Source organism: Cibotium barometz, chromosome 40 (assembly GCF_041138505.1).
Source record: "Cibotium barometz isolate CiBa-2024 chromosome 40, ASM4113850v1, whole genome shotgun sequence".
Taxonomy (NCBI): domain Eukaryota; kingdom Viridiplantae; phylum Streptophyta; class Polypodiopsida; order Cyatheales; family Cibotiaceae; genus Cibotium; species Cibotium barometz.
The window spans coordinates 20,608,030-20,627,961 of record NC_141085.1 but is presented as its reverse complement, the minus strand read 5'-3'; the positions used below and the strand labels follow the sequence as shown (position 1 = coordinate 20,627,961).

Sequence of the window (19,932 nt, the reverse complement as noted above, 5' to 3'; positions counted from 1 at the left end):
GGAATCTTGTTTGTTCTTGTTCCTTGCATTGAACTTATCCTTTGTACATTTTGGTACAATTTGACTCGGCCATGGGAAAGTTGCCTTTAATCTATTGTGTCCTATTATTTAGAGAAAGGGGGGACATATTGAAGTAGAAATGGTGATGCAAGCCTCAAGGAGAAATAATGTGTGATGTGAAGGTGTGGCAGTGTAAAGATGGCCTTGTTTGTTCATGTTCTTTATCTATGTCTTTATCGACCTGAAGAAAAGAAAAGCATCAAGATGCTAAGGAAGTTGGCACATCATGAAACTTTCAAAAACCACAACAAACCAAAATTTTTTCCCAACCATTCAAAATAAGAGGGAGTCTTGACGTTGATTTTTAAATAAAAAATCTATACATCAACTAGTTGTATTCTTAGAATTGCCACATTTTGGTTAATTTATACCTAAAAGTGCTTAAAACTCAGGTGTTAATTTCAAGGCTAACCAAAAATCAATGGAGTTTTTCAATCTTAATGGTGAAAATTACACCTTTTTTGCGAGAGGTTTGTTTCTTTAATCACACCAAGTCTGGGTTTCAAACTCATGCCCGCACTAACACCTCCTGGGGGGTGCGGTGTTGGGGGTTTCAAACTCATGCCTATACCAACATGCTACCGCGAGCACTTCAACAAACTTTATGGGGGGTTTTTTAAAGCACTCCAACAAAATAGCCTAAATGAAATGTTTTTTTGTCTACAAACTTTATGAAGGCCAATGGGCATAGATATAGAGCATGCTAGCATGATACATGGCAAGGCTATAGAGTATGAAGCTAAGGTAGTAATCCTATAAGGCTATAAGCTATATATATATAAGGCTATAAGCTATAGAGCGACCCACAAGGCTTGCAGGCGTTGTTTGCCTCAACAGGCCCTAACCCACCTGCTGATTGGGCCCCTCTTAGCTTTTCCAGCTTTCTTTTTCCCTACCTTCCCCAACCTACAGTATATACATCACACAGAGCTCAGCTTTTGATCCCATCAAAACATTCTGCTGACGCCGTGTTGTCTTCCCCTTGCTCTGTCCACACTTGCCTCTCTGTTTTGCATCAGCCCACATGTGGGTTGGTGTCGTCTTTGACAGTTTTGGCCCTTCTTCCTGGATTCTGGATTGGTCGGGTGATTTCGTCCTTGCTTGACACAACACACCTCCCATGCAAGTACTCCAGCCCAAACAACATGACATTGCTCCCATCAAAAATTGAAATTATCCTTCAATTCTATGATGTTTCTAATGGACAAGTTCTGCTAATGGGCTGCTTAATTTAATGCCTTTTGGCCTGAGCTCTTAAGTCTTTCACTTCATCCCATTTTAGTAGTAAGCTTAATTTGATCAAAGGTTTAACAAACTTAACAAAATCATGTGTGGGCTTCGGTTGATTTGCCACTCAGTGAGCCTGATTTGTCTGCAATTGACCAGACTTAGACATGCCATGGCTAGTGCAAGAAAAGCTCAACCCAAAAGGACATGGGCAGCAGTCCAGGAAGTCCTCCATAATTCCATTTGTACTCTGCAGTATCAAAAAGCAGCATCGTAAATCATTTTTTTATTCTTTTATATGTTGCAACATTAATTAAGTTGGCGGTAATGAGCTTCAAGGATTTCCAACCCTGATAATTGCCACTTCTATGAATATATTTGCAGCCTGCACCTATGCTGAGTGTTGGACCTCTACAAGGCAGTTTTTCTTTCAACACATCTCAAGTAGTTGGTCTGCATAGAGGGCTGGACCAACCTCATCACCAGACTCAACCGCAGTCAGAGCAGCAAGTGCCTGGCCTTTCTACAATGGATGATTTGATGGAGTTGTTTGCATTGCCATCAGGGCCTGAAGTGAACGGCATGGGTAAGCTCCCATGGGACCACCATGGTGGGATCGCAGCAAATGCCATGAGCGTTGAACCTCACGATGCCTTATCCTGCCCTGGGAAGATATTTGCCATGTCTCTGATGAGCACCACAGGGAGGCAAGATATTGAAATGCATGATACGATGGGGCAGTCACACTATCCTACCCTTGACATGTTCGTTGCTGCTCACATGAATCAGCAGCAAGGCCTTCGCGATGCCTTGGTTGGCTCCACGCATGGCTCTAGCATGGGTCAATCACACGTGAGAAAGATATCAGATGGTATGTCTAATGGATGGCTCAAAGCTACAAAGCCAAGCATATGCATCCCTTTGCTTTGTAACACATCAGCTTCTCAACCGCTAGATGCTGTTGCAGGTTCATGCAGAGGTCCAGGGTTGACTAGGTCTCCATCAATAGGCAGTGGTGGCAGTGAAATTTCTGGGTGCCAACAACTCCCTTCTGATACTCAGTCACCACCTTTTGTTGCGCCGCCACCTGTATGGAACCAACCTTACATGGGAGGAGTGCCTTCATCTCCACTTGGTTTGAGGCAGGCCAAGGTGGAAACTCTTATGCTGCAGGAGAGGGCACCAAATGAGGCTCATCGCCATGGCAGAAGGGCTCGAGATGATGAAGTAAGTTAAGATGTTAAGTTGAATTGGTTGCTTCTGATCTTATGCTAGATTTTTAGTTGCCATGCTCCTCTACTAGCTCTGGTGTGTACAGTCCCGAGCTGGACCGAATGAAAGCATGTTTATCCCAATATGTGGAGCACAAGCACAACTCAGATCAACTGGCCAACTGTCACATCCACAGGTTTGTGCACAAAGGAAGAAACCATGCTGTTCTGGTATGGGCTTGTTTTTTTGTTAAAAAAATCGATGCCTTTGCTGTGTGGATACTTGTTAAACATTCTTCTAGCAGGTACAGGTGTCACATATGGTCCCAACACCACCCTATGCAAGCCATACTGGACTTGGTCAGCCTCAGGGCGCTGCAGCAGTGGTTGCTGGAACAGCTAGGTCCCGTGTAAGGGCCCGTCGTGGCCAAGCCACAGACCCACACAGCATTGCAGAACGGGTAGGTATTTGAGACTAATTTTTGCAATTTTATGTGTATATTTACGGATCGTTTGAGCAGTTTCACAATTATGCTAGTAGTCCATTAACCCTACACATAACAGTCATCTTCTCTGATGCTTTTGATGCATGCCATTGATGTGGTATAGCTCCGTCGGGAAAGAATTGCAAACAGAATGAAAGCATTACAAGAGCTTGTTCCAAATGCAAACAAGGTATGCAAGTTACTTCTGACCTAGAACTTTTTATCTTCCAAACACATACCTCTCTAAAATCCTGGTTGCTATTGTAATTCAGGATTATGTTACTTATGCATATATGAGCAACTAATGCATGCCATCTACAAAGTATGTGTATGGGTGGCATCTATGATTTGATGGTACAAATATTCAAACCTCTAGAGTGTTGTCAATGGCTTCCCCTTGGAGTGTAATATAAACTGTCAGGCTACTTTTTTTTCACTGGGAACTTAGAGCATCATCATGTTCATTACCATCTTTTTTTAGTGAAAGCATCTGTAGCATCAGCATCAGTAGCAGTCCCATCATCATCAGCATCAGCATCAGCATCATAATAATCACCATCATCACCATGGGAGGGCATGGGACCGTGTCGGCAGAGCAGCCAGCAGATTGCTGTTGGCAGCCAGCAGCTGTCCATGCAGCAGGTGGCCAGGTCATAGGCAGTGGCCAGCAAAGTATGGGCAAGCCAGTAAAGAAAGCACAGCATTTATTGCAACATATAGAAGAATATTGTTGTCCAGAACAGGCTATAGCAGCATCTGCTGGCCAACAGCATCATATATAAGCATTCAGTCATTATTCAGCAAAGTCAATTCAGTTCATTCATTCATCCATCAGAAGAAGCCATCAGTAGAGCTCATGTAGGGCCAGAGGTCAACCCCTTTGGGGCTGACCAAGGGCTCAGCCATGTACAAGCATTAAAGTCACCTTTTTGTACCATATGAAATACATAAAAACCTGACACCAATCTCTCTCTTCTTCTCTCTCCTCTGTCTTACTCATGTTTAAATTAACATCTTGTTCCTAATCAGGCTTAGGGTTGTGGATCAGTACAGCAAGGCTTCCGCGCATGCAACAATGCAAAGACGATATGTAACATCTTTCTTATTTTAAAAGAGGATAGGTGCTCCCCATGGAGACAAACTTGGTCTAATAAATCCCTTTTTACATCTAGTTATACCTCCAATTCTACATACTCCTATGTACATTGAATCGATAAGGGGCTTTCACACGAGGCACGGCTCCTTAGGGATGAACTATATGGCGGCATGGTCCACTGATCTAAGGGTAGGTATCCCAAGCAGGTCGTCTAGAAACACGTCTGTATACTCTTCTAATAGCCTTTTCACATTCTTCCAGTTTTCACACTCTTTTTTCTCCTTCACTAGGATTTAGAAGGTCTTGCATTCCTAAATTAGTTTCATGGTCAAGAGAAGGGTTTAAATGGTCATGACGGACCCGTGCTGGTAGTGAGAACCCTAGAACTTCGGGAGAAGAGAGTGCAAGATGCATGTGACATCCCCTTCTGCTTTACTTGATGGAAGCTACGTAGTCTCCAAATAGTATGTCAATAATGTTAGATAATCTTTAAGTTCTTATCAAGCCAAATTGCTTCATGCGTCCCTCGGTCCAGAAACTTCGTGAGGAACTAACAATCTTTCCGACCAGATCCATGCATGAAACAGTGCAAAAGGATATGTTTTGGAAACATCACTTCGGCTTTGTCGACAATGTGGTTCCGGTTCATCTTGGACATCTGTGGAAGGAGGTCCACCATAGTTTTTCAGCCAAGTGACATGAAACACACCATGCATGGTCCAGTTGGAAGGTAACTTCAACTTCATGGACACCTCATTGATCTTCTTTAGAATGGGAAAAGGTTCGAAACTTCAAAACGACAACTTTGGGCATTGCTTGCCCACTTGTTTCAACCTTTGTTTCATAATCTTGAGATATACTCCATCCCCTTCTGAGAATTTCACATCCTTCTGTCCTTGTTGGCCTGTCGAGTATGGGTGTCCTGTGTTTTGGCCAACTTGTCCTTCATAGATTCTAAGATCTCTTGGTAAGACTCCGTCAATCGATTAGCATTGGGAATTGAAGATGATGTGCTGGTCAACAATGACTGGAACGGGCTTTTGAACGCCGCCTCACATGGAGTCCTGCCAATAGCCGAAGAAAAATAGTCATTCAAAACAGCTGTAACCAAAGGCAAATATTGTTCCCACTTACCTCGTTGATCATGGACATAACACTTCAACACGGCAAATGTGATTGTAAATTTGTCTGTGGCCATTTGTGGTGGGTGGAATGCACTCGAAAAATTTAATTTAGTACCAAAATTAATGCTCTCTAAAAGTGAATGGTGAACTTGGCATCGCAATCTGATACAGTGGTGGTCCTAGGTATACCACCAATTGGGTACCAATGTCGGATAAACAATTTTGCAACATCTTCGGCAGTAACATCAGCCCTGCAAGGAATAAAGTGTGCTACTCCCAGTCAATGTTTGGGTGGAACTTATGAAACCAACGAATCCCTAGGATTATGTTTGCACCTACAAAAGAGCAACCATGAAATCCTGCACAAACTCCGTGTCCTAGATGCCTAATTTAGCGCTATGAGCCTCAAACTTGATACTCGTGGTCATACCTATGCTAAATTCCTCAACCTGCTTGTCTAGCGGAGTCAATGGGAAACAGGCTAGCTGTTCCGTAATCACATCCTCCGTACTTCAAGACAATAACTCTCTGGCCATCTATGTAGCCAAAGTTCTTGAGCAACTCATTGCACTCATACTCCGGGTCGTGGGTGCTCTTTTGCTTATCTTTGACCTTTGAGAGCTGACAATGGCGCCAATTGTGGAACTGGGAGTCGAAGAACTAGAGGCATCCTCGGAGGGTCTATGTGGGAGCCTGGCTCACCAACATAGCAACCAGCTAACACTACTTTATCCACATCCAACTTTCTACCTGTAGCAAAATGAGCTTCAAACTGATGAATCCAAGAATACAAGGCAGTGGGGTCGAGTTTACCATTATACTTATTGAAGTTCACCTTCTCATGAAGATGAATTGAGGAAGTTGCCGGTACCACCCTTGCGTCCAGAGTTGCAAGGAAACGCTATTCCACATGTCGTCTTTGGTGCTCTTGTGCGGTGGTGTGAGTTGTTGCTTCACAGTCCGCTTGCATCCGAAGCTCTAGCTCCCGAATCTGCAACTCGAGTAGAGAACGGGCTTGCTCCATTAATGCCTGAGTGGAGTTAGTCAAGGTAGGAATTGGGGTAGGGATCTGGGTGAGAACTGACGACAAGGGGAAAGGAGGAATGGGGGAAAAAGAGGTAATCACTTCTCTAGGGCTTGAATCATAGATGAGGATTATACTTTGATACAGCCCTTTGTTCTTGATGATGTATAGCACAATGTAATGAGAATAAGGGTGCAGAGGGAGAAGAGAGACAATGCACAATGTTGGGTCCCAAATACCCTATGAAGGGTCCCCACCACGTATCTTGTATTTGCTTTATTGAATGAGTAGAATGACAGACTGCTGGCTGTAAATAACCGGGACTGAACTGACTTGGAGACCTTCACCTCGCTGCGATGACTCTCAGCCTGAAGATGACCCTTTGATCTTCACCTTCCACCTTGCCCTTGGCTCTTCTTGGCTGTCTATACCCTTGAACCGAGGCTCTTGCAGACTATCACCTCTTCTTCTGCATTCTGCCTTCATCTAACACGTTCACATGCATCTATCTTCAGGCCAACGGCTTCTTTGCTAGCCCATCATTACAAGCCATTTGTTCTTATAGGATGCGCATATGGTCAGACTGTTGCATGTTTTTAGAATCATGTTGCCTACTTTAGAAGCTGTACTTCAATGTGTTATCTCTGAAAGTGTTGGTACTACTTGATTTTCATTGGCATACATTACCTATCATTTTCTTTTTTGTGAACTTATTGTGCAGACAGACAAGGCATCCATGCTTGATGAGATCATAGAATACGTGAGGTTTCTACAACTGCAAGTGAAAGTAAGAAATTAATCTGTTATGATGCCATTTTAGTAGTATTGTGTTGGCTTCTACTTGTAACTATTTCATAAGCTATTAGTTAATTTGGTCATTTATCCTGATTAACGGCCAGAGCAAAGGCACATGTAGTGTAGGCACAGTAGGATCCGTCCTCCTTAACAAGGCTTTAAAGTGGGTGGAGTTTTGCTAATCACCTCCTTAACAAGGCTTTAAAGTAGGTGGAGTTTTGCTAATCACCTCTTGTAAATATTCCCTGCAATGCAGTTTAATAGCCAGGAGACCACATTGTTAATGGTTCTTCACCATGCAAATTGCACTGCTTTTCAGGTCTTCAGTATGAGTAGGTTAAGCAGTACCGGTGCTGTGGCGCCTCTTGCTGCAGACGTACCAGGAGAGGTATTTTCTTTTTTGTTTTAAGTTAGTGATGGCTCAAGACCCCTCTTTCCTGCTCAAGGACCACTTGGCAAAGAAGCTTGTTTTGGAATTGACATGCCTTTGTATATATAATGTGCACAGGGGCTTTTACACTTTGCTGCAACAACTTTGCTTAGGGGTAACATAGTTCCCTCCTGCCCTTCTCAAGACAGCAGCATGGCAGTGACCGAAAGACAAGTTGCAAGGCTTCTGGAGGAGAGTATGGGCTCGGCTATGCAGTTTCTGCAAGCCAAAGGCTTGTGCCTTATGCCCATCTCCCTGGCAACAGCAATCTCCAGCTGCAATGCAAGGCCAACAACAGGTTCTCAAAGTGGGTTATTCGGGTGGACAGAGTCATCATCAACTACAATCAGGGCGACTGTGCCTGCCACATCTGCCAGAATCACAATGCCTGTGAATTGTGCTAGTGAGGTCGTTGTAAACGAAGCAACCTCTGCCGTAATTGGGCTCCAGAACTCTAGAGAAGCTGTTATTCAGCCAAATGGGGCAGGACATTCTTCATCTGCTCTGAAATGTGGAGTCAATGTCAATGAGGAAACTCCAAAAACAAGCTCGTTAGCTTCGTGATTTTTGCATGCTAATGAAGGAAGCCCAAAGAGTTTTTTGTGTCTTCTGATCTCTTTATATCTCTGAGAGCTAAAATGTGATATTGCTTGAAGCTTTTGGTATTCCCTTGTTTTTGAAGATGTACCAGGAAACTTGCTGCATTATTGGGAGGCTCTGTATTGTATTCATCATCATATGAACGTTTGCTCACTAGTATATGAACAACTGTTCCAAACAATTAACATATGTCAACATCAATATAATGTAATACTAAACCACTTCTCTGAAAAAAAAAAGGTTTTTTTCAACCCTTAAAATTAAAGGCAATGTGCAGGCTTAACCGGGATTTAGACTTGAAAATGACTAGAAATCATACAAATGTCGGGATTTATAACTAAAATATATAAATTTCAACCCTTCAAATTAAAAGCAACGTCAAATTTCAACTAAGATTTCTAAATTTTAGCCGGAAAAATTACACTACGAACCAGGTTATATGAGCACTATACTAAACCTCTTATCAAAAAAGGGTCGTAGGGCCATGCGTCCTTTTACCCTAATATTGAACTATTTCCCTGGCTTCCACATGTGTGCTTAGGGTAGGCCTACACAAATGTTTGCCCACATAGATTGTGATCTAGTGGGTAGCAATCCATCTAGGAGGATGACAAGTTGTGTAATTAAATTGCAAGTGGTCCACATGTGGTCATCCTTTGCGAACCTAGCCTTGGTGGATTTTTGCGACCAAAGAAAGAGATCTTATGCCACGATATGGTAAGCACCCATTCCTTGAATACTTTTAACTTTGCTTGTTGGACTATGTGTTGTTAAATGACAATGTCATGGACATGAATTTGGCTACAGATAAACATGATTGATAGATCACGTAAGAGTGTGGTGTATATAAGAGAACACTAACAAGAAGTAGGATCTTTCAAGCACAAAACTTAAAAACTCAAATTGCACAATAACAAAGATAGAGAAAGAATAATGTATTACTAAAGTGATCTAATAGATAGCAAAATCTCACACCCGTGTGCTCCCTATCAAGGGAACTTTGATGGATGATCTAGAATGCTAAGATGGAGGGTGTATGTGTTGAGATATCAAGCTCAACTAGTGTTGTGAACATTGATGACCAACCTAGGTGATAGCTTCCGCATTTATGCTACTAGCATGGTTGGTGAGATTATGGCTGATATGCCACCAATGGTTTACTAGCTGTGTGTGAAAGCCACTTTGGTGTATTAGAGTTATGGGGCATAGTGTTAACTCATATCGTCGGGTTTACATCATAATAGTAGAGTACTTTCCCTTGTAGCATGTACTCTTACCTCTTTAGTTCATGGTTGTAGAGAAGAAACAGAATAGAAGAAAATTCAACCATCCATCTCTCTTGTGTGCTTGTTTATTCTTGTATGTGTGTGGTTGCTTGCAAAAAGCTCAAGGTCATCTTCTGTCTTGTATTCTTCTCATGGTATCAAAGCGTTAGTTTGTGTGAAGAGGCTATAAGAATATGGCACAACGGAAAGAGATAGCAAGACAAAGCACAATAGACAATGCAATAGATACACAATGGAGAGAATTTAAAATTTTGATTATACCAAAGAGGTACAAGTGATGGTGCTGTCTACCCGTGCGCTCTCAAGTAGAGCTTAGAGGGCGATCTAGACAGACTTTGGATAGAGTATGTACGAGGTGTAGAAGGGGGTGGATACTCACAAGCATTGGATGCCTTAGCTCATGGCAACCATGTCCATATATAGTACTGTAGTGTGGTCGACGCGTATACAACGAGGGCGGTTACACTGCATAGACACGGTCACGCTTGCATATCAAGAACACGGCCCACCGACCACCGCCCACCACTAATGATGGACCTAGTATCTGAGGGAAAGTTCTAGGGAATATTCCTCATACCGTCGCCTCGGACCCCAGCTAACGCTCGTACCCCTAACCATCATCAATGGTCACAATAATGATCCCATCGGCGTCTAAGCTCGGGTTCCCACTAAAGACATATGCACCATGGCTACTCCTCATAATGGGGGCCTAACAAAAGTGCATTATACATCAAAGTGAGATACATGCTGAGAGGCCGGCATTGAGTGTATACTAACACTCCCCCTCAATGTCCTGAACTAGGTTTTTGGCCCAATGCCAAGTTGATGAAGATGCCGAGTGAGATGGTCCTTCCCAAGAGCCTTGGTGAAGATATCGGCACAGTTTAGCTCTGTAGAGCAATACTGTCTCATCCTTTATCAGCTCCTGCACATAATGATACCGAATCTCAATGTGCTTTGTGCGAGCATGAAACACAGGGTTCTTGGAGATAGCCATGCAACTCTCATTGTCGCACCGCAAGACTATAGCCTCCTTGATGTGAACTCCCATGTCAACCAAGATTCTCCTTGGCCATAGTGCCTCACATGTAGAAAAGCAAGTTGCCTTGTACTCAGCCTCGGTGTGGAAGAAAGTGCCACTGTAGGTTGCTTTTTGGTCCAAGAGAAAGCACCGAAACCAAGCGAAAAACAATATCCAAAAATTGATTTCCTAGAATCACAATCTCCAGTCCAATCTAAGTCATAATAGCTTATGACAGTGTCACCCATACTGTAAGTGATGCCATACTCAAGAGTACCTCTGATGTACCTAAGTACCATCATTCCTTCCTTCCAATGACTCTCTCGTGGCTTGTTGGAAAACCTGCTCAACACACCAACTATAAAGCTGATATCAGGTCTAGTGTTAGTGAGAAAAATCAAACTCCCCACCAACTTCCTATACTTCATGATGTCAACAAGTGATGAAGAATCCTCTACAGAAAGCTTCATGTTCACTTCCATTGGCGTAGACACAGACTTGCAGTTTGTCATCCCAAATGCTTTGAGAATCTCCCAAGCATACTTTTGCTGTGAAATGAAGATTTTACCAGACTCTTGCCAGACCTCAATCCCCAAAAAGAAATGCATAAGACCTAAGTCTGTCATCTCAAACTCATGGCTCAACATATCCATTGTCTTCTTGATCATCTCTTCATTGTAACTTGAAATGTTTAAGTCATCTACATACAAGACAACCAAAACAATCTTGCCATGACTTTTTAGAACATACAAGTTAGCATCAGAAGCACTTCTTTATAAACCCAATCTTTTTGAAAAATTGATCTCTATCTTGTGATACCATGCCCTTGAGGCCTGTTTTAGCCCGTACAATGCCTTTTTCAGCTTGCAAACTTTGTTTTTTGATCTGGGCATCTCAAAACCTGGTGGTTGAGCTACATATACCTCCTCCTTGAGATGGCCATTCAAAAATGCTGATTTAACATCCATGTGAAAGACTGGCCACTTTTTGTGAGCAGCCAAGGCAAGTACTGCTGCCTGATAGTTGTCATACGAGGTGAGGGAGAAAAGGTTTCATCAAAGTCGAAACCCTCTACCTGTGCAAATCCTTGTGCAACCAACCTAGCTTTGTATTTTTCAAGTGAGCCATCAGCCTTATAGTTAGCTGCTAGGTGTTGTTCGGTCAACTAGCTCCTAGGTGTTCCAGGTGGTCGGTCTGTTTGGTGGTCGATCAACTAGCTACCAGGTGTTGTTCTTTATGATGCTGTCATACTCAGACTGCATTGTAGCTTTCTACTTTGGATTTGCTAAGGCTTCATCCAAGGTGGCTGGCTCCTTCACTGTTCCCATTATCTCAGCCATCAAGGCCATATTGACAATGAGATAATATGCTATTCTCTGCTCCTCCATTCCCTTGATCTGCATGGTCCATCTACTGAAGATTTTGGCTTCTCAGGTATTGGATTACTCTCATCAAAGAGCTGTTGTGCCCACTTTGGAAAAGGCTTTCCTTGTGCAGTAGGCTGTTGTGATGTGTGAGAGTTTTCATCCTCTGAAAACTCCTCCTCCTTGAGAGGAAATCTTACTGGTGGGCATGGTGGACTATTTTTGTGGCTGATGATAGAGTGGGCAGACCTCCTTCCTCCACTAAGTGTGGTTGTTCTGCAAATACTACATCTCGGCTAGCCACAATCTTCTTTGCCTCTATATCATAGAGCCGATATGCCTTTGACTCTTGACTATATCTAAGAAAGATACACTTCTTGCTTTTGGCATCTAGTTTGGTCCTGGATGCATCTAGAATACGCACATAACATTCACAACCAAATGTTTTGAAATGAGAAACTAAAGGTTTCTTACCAGAGTAGGCCTCTTGAGGTGTAACATCCTTGAGTGTCTTCATGTAGCTCCGATTGAGGACATAAATTGCTGTGTTGACTACTTTAGCCCAAAATGTATTGGGCAAACCCTTTGCCTTCAACATGCATTGAGCCATCTCCATGACAGTTTGCGGCGTTCTACAACACCATTTTGTTGAGGTGTGTGAGCAGTGGTGAGTTGGCGCTTGATGCCATTCTCCTTGCAGTATCTATCAAATTCCGTTGAAAGGAATTCTCCTCCTCGATCTATACGAAACTTCTTCACCTTCTTTCCTATCTCATATTAGCTACCATATCCTTTTTCTGCATCTCCTTTAGCATGAAAAATCCAATGTGACCGAATCGCTCATGCCAAAGCTTGCTTGTGCTCTTATCTGCAGACACAGGCAAATTAGCTACCATACCCTTTTTCTGCATCTCCTTTAGCATGAAAAATCCAATGTGACCGAATCGCTCATGCCAAAGCTTGCTTGTGCTCTTATCTGCAGACACAGGCAAATTAGCTACCATACCCTTTTTCTGCATCTCCTTTAGCATGGAAAATCCAATGTGACCGAATCGCTCATGCCAAAGCTTGCTTGTGCTCTTATGTGCAGACACTGTAAGGGCACTCAGCTCGTAGAGATTGTTGCGCCTTACTCCTTTGCCGACTACCTTGCCAATAGCATCTAGAATTTTAGCTTCAGTTTTCTTGAAGCATACTTCAAGCCCACGATCTGTCATCGTAACCAACTGATAGTAGATTTTTCTTTATCTGGGATACATAGAGCACATTTGACAGCTTCTTTCTTCTCTTCACCTATAGCTGCCATAAAAGATATGGTTCTAGACCCTTCGGCTGGACATTTTGCATTATTCCCAACAACAACACTGATGGGTTCCTATAGAGGCTTCCAGGAACTATACCAGCCCTTCTTACTGGTCATGTGTCAGGATGCTCCACTATCCAAAATCCATGAATCATCAACTGGAGCCTGAGCAGATGAACATACGTCTTCAATGGCAACCCAAATTGCAAGCTCGGTCTCGACATTGTTGAGACTGACTCCTTTCCCTTCCATGAAGACTTCAAGGTGCCATTCTTCTCGTCAGCCTGCTTCTTTCTAACAGTCTTTGACAGCGTGACCCTTCTTGTCACAGTAATAACAGCTCCCTTGAAACTTCTTCTTCTTTGGCTTCTTTTTCTTCTCATCAGAAGATATCATGCCTTTGCCTTTAGCATTGGCCGAAAATGCAGCATCACTACTATCACGCGGGTCTTCAGCGCATCTCCTCCAAGTAGCATAGCACTAAATTCTTTAAATGATAAAGATGGTACTCTAACCTAAGTGTTTAGTGATGTAGCCAAGCCGTCATAATTATGTGGAAGAATTCGGATGTACCTCTGGGCCCCGACTCCTCACTAGTGTGTGTTCCTATATAGCAGCCATTTGATGTTGTAGATTTTTTATCCACGAGATAAATGCTTCAGCAGCTTCTCCTTCAAAAACTTTTCAGCAGCAAACTGATTCTCCACGTTCAAAATCCTAGTCTGATTGCGAGTCTCATACTGATTTCTCAGTATGATCCAAGCCTCTGTAGCCTTGGTAGTATGTTGAATGAGAGTGAGAACATAATCACTTACGCTGGTGACGATGGCACAAATTGTGTCAGCATTGCGCCTTCTCCATGCCCAAAGAGGCATAGCATCTGGAGGAAGCATGTTTGTAGGGTTTTTGGGGTCGAGACTCCCCAACTGGTTCTACATCCATTCCCAAAATAGTTTCTAGGAGCTCATAAGAGTCTAGAATGGCATTGATTTTTAATTTCCAAAGAGTATAGTTCATCCCATCAAGCTTTCCTTCTGTGAAGACACGTGGACGAATGCACAAAAACGGTGTAATAGTAGCAGCAGAGGTAGAAGCCATCACTCCTAGGGTCTATGCAAAGAAAGACTAAACTTTATGCACTATTCCTGCTAAGAGCACCTAAGCTCTGATACCATATAAGAATATGGCACAACGGAAAGAGATAGCAAGACAAAGCACAATAGACAATGCAATAGATACACAATGGCGAAAATTTAAAATTTTGATTATACCAAAGAGGTACAAGTGATGGTACTGTCCACCTATGCGCTCTGAAGTAGAGCTTAGATGGCAATCTAGACAGACTCTGGATGGAGTATGTATGAGGTGTAGAAGGGGGTGGATACTCACAAGCATTGGATGCCTTAGCTCATGGCAACCATGTCCATATATAGTACTATAGGTGGTGTGGTAAATGCATATACAACGAGGGCGGTTACATTGCATAGACACAGTCACTGTCCGTGTATTAAGAACGCGGCCCACTGACCACCGACCACCGCCCACTAATGATGGACCTAGTATCTGAGGGAATATTCTAGGGAATATTTCTCATACCGTCCTCGGACCCTGGTTAATGCTCGTACCCTTGACCATCTAACCATCATCAATGGTCACAATAATGACCCCATCAACGTCTAAGCCGGGGTTCCCACTAAAGACATATGCACCATGGTTGCTCCTCATAATGGGGGCCTAACAAATTTGTATTATACATCAAAGTGAGATAGATGCTGAGAGGCGGGCATTCAGTGTATACTAACAGAGGCAAGTAAAGGTAGCGGTACACAAGTAATGGTAATTCCATCTCTTTCCCTCTTTTATTTTAAAGCAACACCTTTGGGTAGCTGTGAAAGCTACATGTAGACACGTAAGTCGTCTCAGATTGAGGCATCCTCCCGGGTGTGAAGCAACACCTTTGGGTAGCTGTGAAAGCTACATGTAGACACGTAAGTCGTTGTCTCAGATTGAGGCATCCTCCCGGGTGTGAAGCAACACCTTTGGGTAGCTGTGAAAGCTACATGTAGACACGTAAGTCGTTGTCTCAGATTGAGGCATCCTCCCGGGTGTGAAGGAAGAAAACCCTATTGTGTGTAGTTAACTTTGTTAATTGACTTTGTGAATTGAGAATTTGCATGTTTTCACACAATTCGGGCACGTTTTGAGCCCCGTTTTGGCTATGCAAGTTTTCTGTACACTTTATGGAAGTGTTAATTTTGACAGTTTGTAATGTAGGAAATTATGTGCTTGGTTGTACTACACATGCACATGTGGGATGAGGGCCTAAGCACATGATATGGGGCATAGGACTTGGGTTTATGGGTAGCCCATATGTGAAAGATCCTAAGAGTAAGTAACTATCTGTCACTTATGGGATAGTTTGTACATCTTTGATATATTTTGATACATGAACATTTGGTTATCTCCTTGCCTAAAGCGAGCTTCCATAGTGGTGACCTACACCCATGTTTTCACTCCATTCCTTGAGTGGCCAACTTTCTTGCAGTAGTATCAGAGCTCATGCCTTTGATCCATTTTCTTGAAATTTCTGCATTTTCTTGATGTTCTGATTTTCTTGATCACAAGAAGATGGTTATGAAGACCTTGATTGATTAAAGTTTCCTTTTCTTGGTTAATTTCCTAAGCTTTTGGGGCCATGGGTTACGGTGGACCAAAGTTTTGGGGGAGCCGTACCAAAATTTGAAACTCTAGACCAAAATTGGGGGAAGATTTCACTAATCAAAATTAGTGCAAAATGTTTTTTTCTTTTTTCCTCTTCTTTATGCTTAATCTTGAGGGCTATGGAGCTTCAATCTAGGGTTTTATACTTGCACGAGCCTAGGGTTATGAATGGGACATGCTTCTCAAGCTTCTTGGTGGATTTTTTCTCATGAGGCTACGCTATTTCGCCCTTCTCTTGGTGTTTTGAAGCTACAATGATAAGTTGAAGGGTTAGCAAAGCTTAAGATCTTGTATAAGCATGCTATAAGCTTAAAATGAAGCACTATTTGAGCTTCTTTCTTGGTAATTTTTACCCATGAAGACAGCTGCAAGTTGCATACGTTTTTCATCGAATTGGGAGATGACTGCAAGCTGCGTGCATTTTTCATGGAATTGGGAGATCATAATCCTAAAATTGGTTGCCAAATATGCTTGGTAAGGTTCCTCAAATGTGTAAGCAACAATTTTCTCAATGCAATGCTTCAATTTCTTGCTTCTTTTTAGATTAGGGTTTCCATGGAAAAGTCAGGGTTTCATGAAGTGGAAGCCAAACATGTCAAGCTTCTTATCTCTTGTTTGATTATTCTTATAATGATTGCATCATAATGCTTGAATCTTGCAAGAAATAGCTCCATTTTGATTCTATGGTTCAAGATTTGTGGGTTTTCATCAAGAAGCTCTAATTTCATGCCATTGGTCCTTCCTTGCAAGCTAATTGTATTGTCTCGTGGGGGTTCTTGCTTCCTTGTGCCATTTGGATGCAATATATGATATTCATGGCCATCTCTATGCCATTTGAATAGAATATGATGGAATTACATGCTCTAATCATACTCATTAATACCATAATCACATGCTTGGATGTGCTTGTTTGTTGTTGATAGGAGCTATTCTACATGATGGAAACATGAATCAATACTTTGGAATAGCATATAATATGCTTATGTGAATGCTCAATATGCATGTACATGGAGGTATTGAATGCCCATGCTTTTAACATGCCTATGTAAGGGGCATACATGTGTTTTGATTGTTGCTTTTGGAGCTTTATGGTGTTGCAGAAGAGAATGGAAAATTATGAGATTGATATTATGATGGCATGAGTACATGCTTGAGTATATGAACATTTGTAAGAGCATGGGTTGTGCTTAAAATCAATTTATAAGTGATCTCACCATCTATTTGAGATCAATCACTCTCCACATCACATTGTACCACACTTCTCATTTCTAGCTACTAGTGATGTGTGAGGGAACCCCGGTATGTGGAGGAGAGACCGAGGGGAGCATGGCTTGAACTCATCGTACCTGAGTGCCGTGTTAAAGCGGTATGATGAGGGATTAGGTACTTGGTGAGAAGACATGACCCAAACTTGTGACTTCAGATTTCAAACTTGGGTACAAGGGTTGGAAGAGCTTGGCTACTAGGAGATTAGAAAGCTTCAACACGCTTCTTTGACTTTGCTTCATCAAGTACCAATTGTGGAAAATGATGCATTCTCATTGGGCATAGTGTTGACACACTGGATAGTGGATGCATTGCAAAGGGCAAAGTGTTGTGCATTGGATGCAATTGGGGACACTAATTGGATAATCTTGGATGTCTCTTGATGCATTGTGAATGCCTTGTGATAGCAATTACAAGAGGAGTTATTGGGAATCAATAATTTTGTTTGCTTAAATTGAGATTTGACTCTAAAAGCAAACAAAATGTTGCTGAAATTTCTAAAATTCCCATACATACCTACAACCTAAACCCTAAATTTAGTCATAGGGGGTTTTAGGTCTTGCCTAGGGATTCATACTCTCTTTTAGTTCTCCATAAGTACTCTGCATCAAGCCTTAAAGATTTTGATTCCGACATCAATTGGAGGGGCAAATTAGGGTTTACCAAAAATTACAAAACCCTAATTCAGTCATAAACCCTACATTGTGTCACAAGTGTCTTCACATATCCTCTTAGTACTTCATTAGACCTTCCAATCAAGCCCTTAACTCTTTGATTCCGGTATCATTTGTTAGGTCAAAGTGCCATAGTTGTCTTTTTGACAAAAGTCAAAATTGAGTTGACTTTGACTTGACTTTGGTCAAACCTTTTGGGAGACGATAGTACTTGCTAAGACAGTTCCAACAAGCTAAATATCATCAAAATTAGGTTAGTTTGATTATCTTATAGCCAACTTTCCATTTTCAGTAGTACTTCAAAAACCCTAAAACAGAGAGTATAACGCACATCCAAAGTGGGATCTAGGGTGTTATATGATTTTTCTTTCCATTACAGGCATGGAAAACAAAAGATCATTAAATTTGGAGCTCCTTTGAGCAAAATAAAGCCTATTTGATGTTTTTGTAATTTTTTTACTACATAAAGCAGAGTGCTAAACCTATTTGATGTTTTGGCAGTTTTTGACTGCATAGAGCAGAGTGCTAAACCCTAATTTAATCGAGAGGGTCTAGGGCTGTTTTGAAAGAAATAATTAGGATTTTAATCCTTATCCCATAAGCTTCTTGACAAGATTTCAACCTCATCAATCGGATTCCGAAATCACAAGTTGGATCAAATCTTATATCGAGGGCATAGTTGACCAATTTTGGGTCCGGTAGACTATTCGGGAGTCATCGGTGAGTATGATAGTGAGGATGATGAAAGCTATTATGGGGGGATGAAGATGATTATAATATCGACGATGATAGTACTTGCAATTGAAGTTGTACCATGGATAAGAAAGATTGCATTGAAGAGGATACTTCCAATGGGGATAGTGACAATCATGAAGATTTAACATGCATGGATAATGATCAATGTGATGAAGATTATGAGTATGATCACCAAGGGCATATGGGAGGTATGGATTTTGATACAAGAATCAAGTTGGCTATGACTCTTCCTATGAAGTCACTCATAGCAATGATGATTGGATCCATGAAAGTGAAGTTGAATCTCAACTCAATCAAGGTGGCTATCTACGAGTCTTCGCTTCCTATGAGGTCACTCTTAGCAATGGTGATTGGAACCCAATTGAGAGTGATCTTATGAACTTAATTGATGAGGATAGTGATGAAGAGGATTTTGATGACATGCACATAAGAAGCAATGTTTTTACCAAGCAACCTTCTTCAAGAGTATATGGTATACAAGGACAAGGCTTCTCCCAATCAAGGCCAACCAGAGACTTTTCATTTCCAAAGGCAATGGATGGAAATGCCTATCAAATGTCTTTATCAATTTAGAGTCAATAAAAATAACAATATGCTTTTGAAGACCTAAGGATTATGGAACATTATGATACCTTATGTTCAAAGTCAAAGGTTGTGGATGCCAAAATAAGATTAGGTTTTCCTTGATGTATGAACTTATGCATACAAGGTTTTTGAAACCAATGAAAGTGCAAGATTTTCTTGAGTACATGGTGTCTACTCAAAGTGGGTAGTCTATCGTTCAAAATAGGAGAATCATTTGCACAAAGATTGTTTACATTCGATGGTGAAGGAGTCACTCGCATGGGACTCAAGGATAGGATTTGTTAATTAGGATGCCTATTTTCATGCCTTTCCTTGTGGCAAGCTTGACAAATTGAAGAAAGTGGCTTCTTATTTCAAGGAAAGAGCTAGATCTTTGTGGTTAAAGAAATTCACAAGTATAATTGGGATTGGCAAAATTTGGCATATGATGTTGTGCAATAGAGCAAAAGTGATTTAGAGATCGATGCATGGTATTCTCACATGAGGATTCTCTATCTATATGGAGAGATATTGGTACCTTTCGTTCTTCATTCTCGACAACAAAGAGAAGGAAAGTATAGAGCCTTTTGTGCAAAGATTAGACAAAGACTTCATGCAAGTATCTCAAAGTATTGTGTAAATTGATGATGAGAACATTGGTTTGATGAAATCATGGTGTTGGTGGGACTTGTCACATGCACACCCAAAGGGTTAATCACAAGGGCAACTTTGTTGGCCTAAGCAAGATAGAAATGAATGAGTTGGTAGTACCCATTCTTGGATACACTTCATGCTTGAGTGGGGATGAAATGCTTCAACTCATGTTGAAAGATGTGGATATTAAAAAGGATAAAAGAAGTTACCCTCTCACTTAACTTTTTGGTCAATGCATGGACTATGATTTTGTGGATCTTTGGAGTTCATT

At 41.7% G+C, this 19,932-nt stretch overlaps 1 protein-coding gene across 3 annotated transcripts; it reads left to right on the top strand.

Moving 5' to 3' along the window:
- The first annotated feature begins 854 nt into the window (after positions 1-854).
- Positions 855-8,233, top strand: LOC147615294 (uncharacterized). 3 transcript variants are annotated; one of them, XM_086779372.1, is made up of 10 exons: positions 1,043-1,182; positions 1,447-1,560; positions 1,672-2,158; positions 2,255-2,514; positions 2,606-2,695; positions 2,804-2,959; positions 3,108-3,173; positions 6,949-7,014; positions 7,342-7,410; positions 7,531-8,233. In XM_086779372.1, exons 3-10 carry the CDS (start codon positions 1,681-1,683, stop codon positions 8,014-8,016), a joined length of 1,671 nt encoding a protein of 556 aa, XP_086635498.1. In that variant the 5' UTR covers positions 1,043-1,182; positions 1,447-1,560; positions 1,672-1,680; the 3' UTR covers positions 8,017-8,233. The 3 variants fall into 3 exon arrangements, with proteins under 3 accessions (XP_086635496.1, XP_086635497.1, XP_086635498.1); XM_086779370.1 differs by lacking the exon at positions 1,447-1,560 and having other exon boundaries at positions 855-1,182; XM_086779371.1 differs by having other exon boundaries at positions 1,005-1,560.
- The last annotated feature ends 11,699 nt before the right edge of the window (positions 8,234-19,932 follow it).

What these genes read in the sequence shown, in the direction of transcription:
- LOC147615294 (XM_086779370.1), top strand. Translation starts at nt 1,681, where the DNA reads ATGCTGAGTGTTGGACCTCTACAAGGCAGTTTTTCTTTCAACACATCT. An exon ending in CGTGAGAAAGATATCAGATG is followed by an intron (nt 2,159 to 2,254) that starts GTATGTCTAATG and finishes ATGCTGTTGCAG; the next exon opens with GTTCATGCAGAGGTCCAGGG. An exon ending in TTGTTCCAAATGCAAACAAG is followed by an intron (nt 3,174 to 6,948) that starts GTATGCAAGTTA and finishes CTTATTGTGCAG; the next exon opens with ACAGACAAGGCATCCATGCT.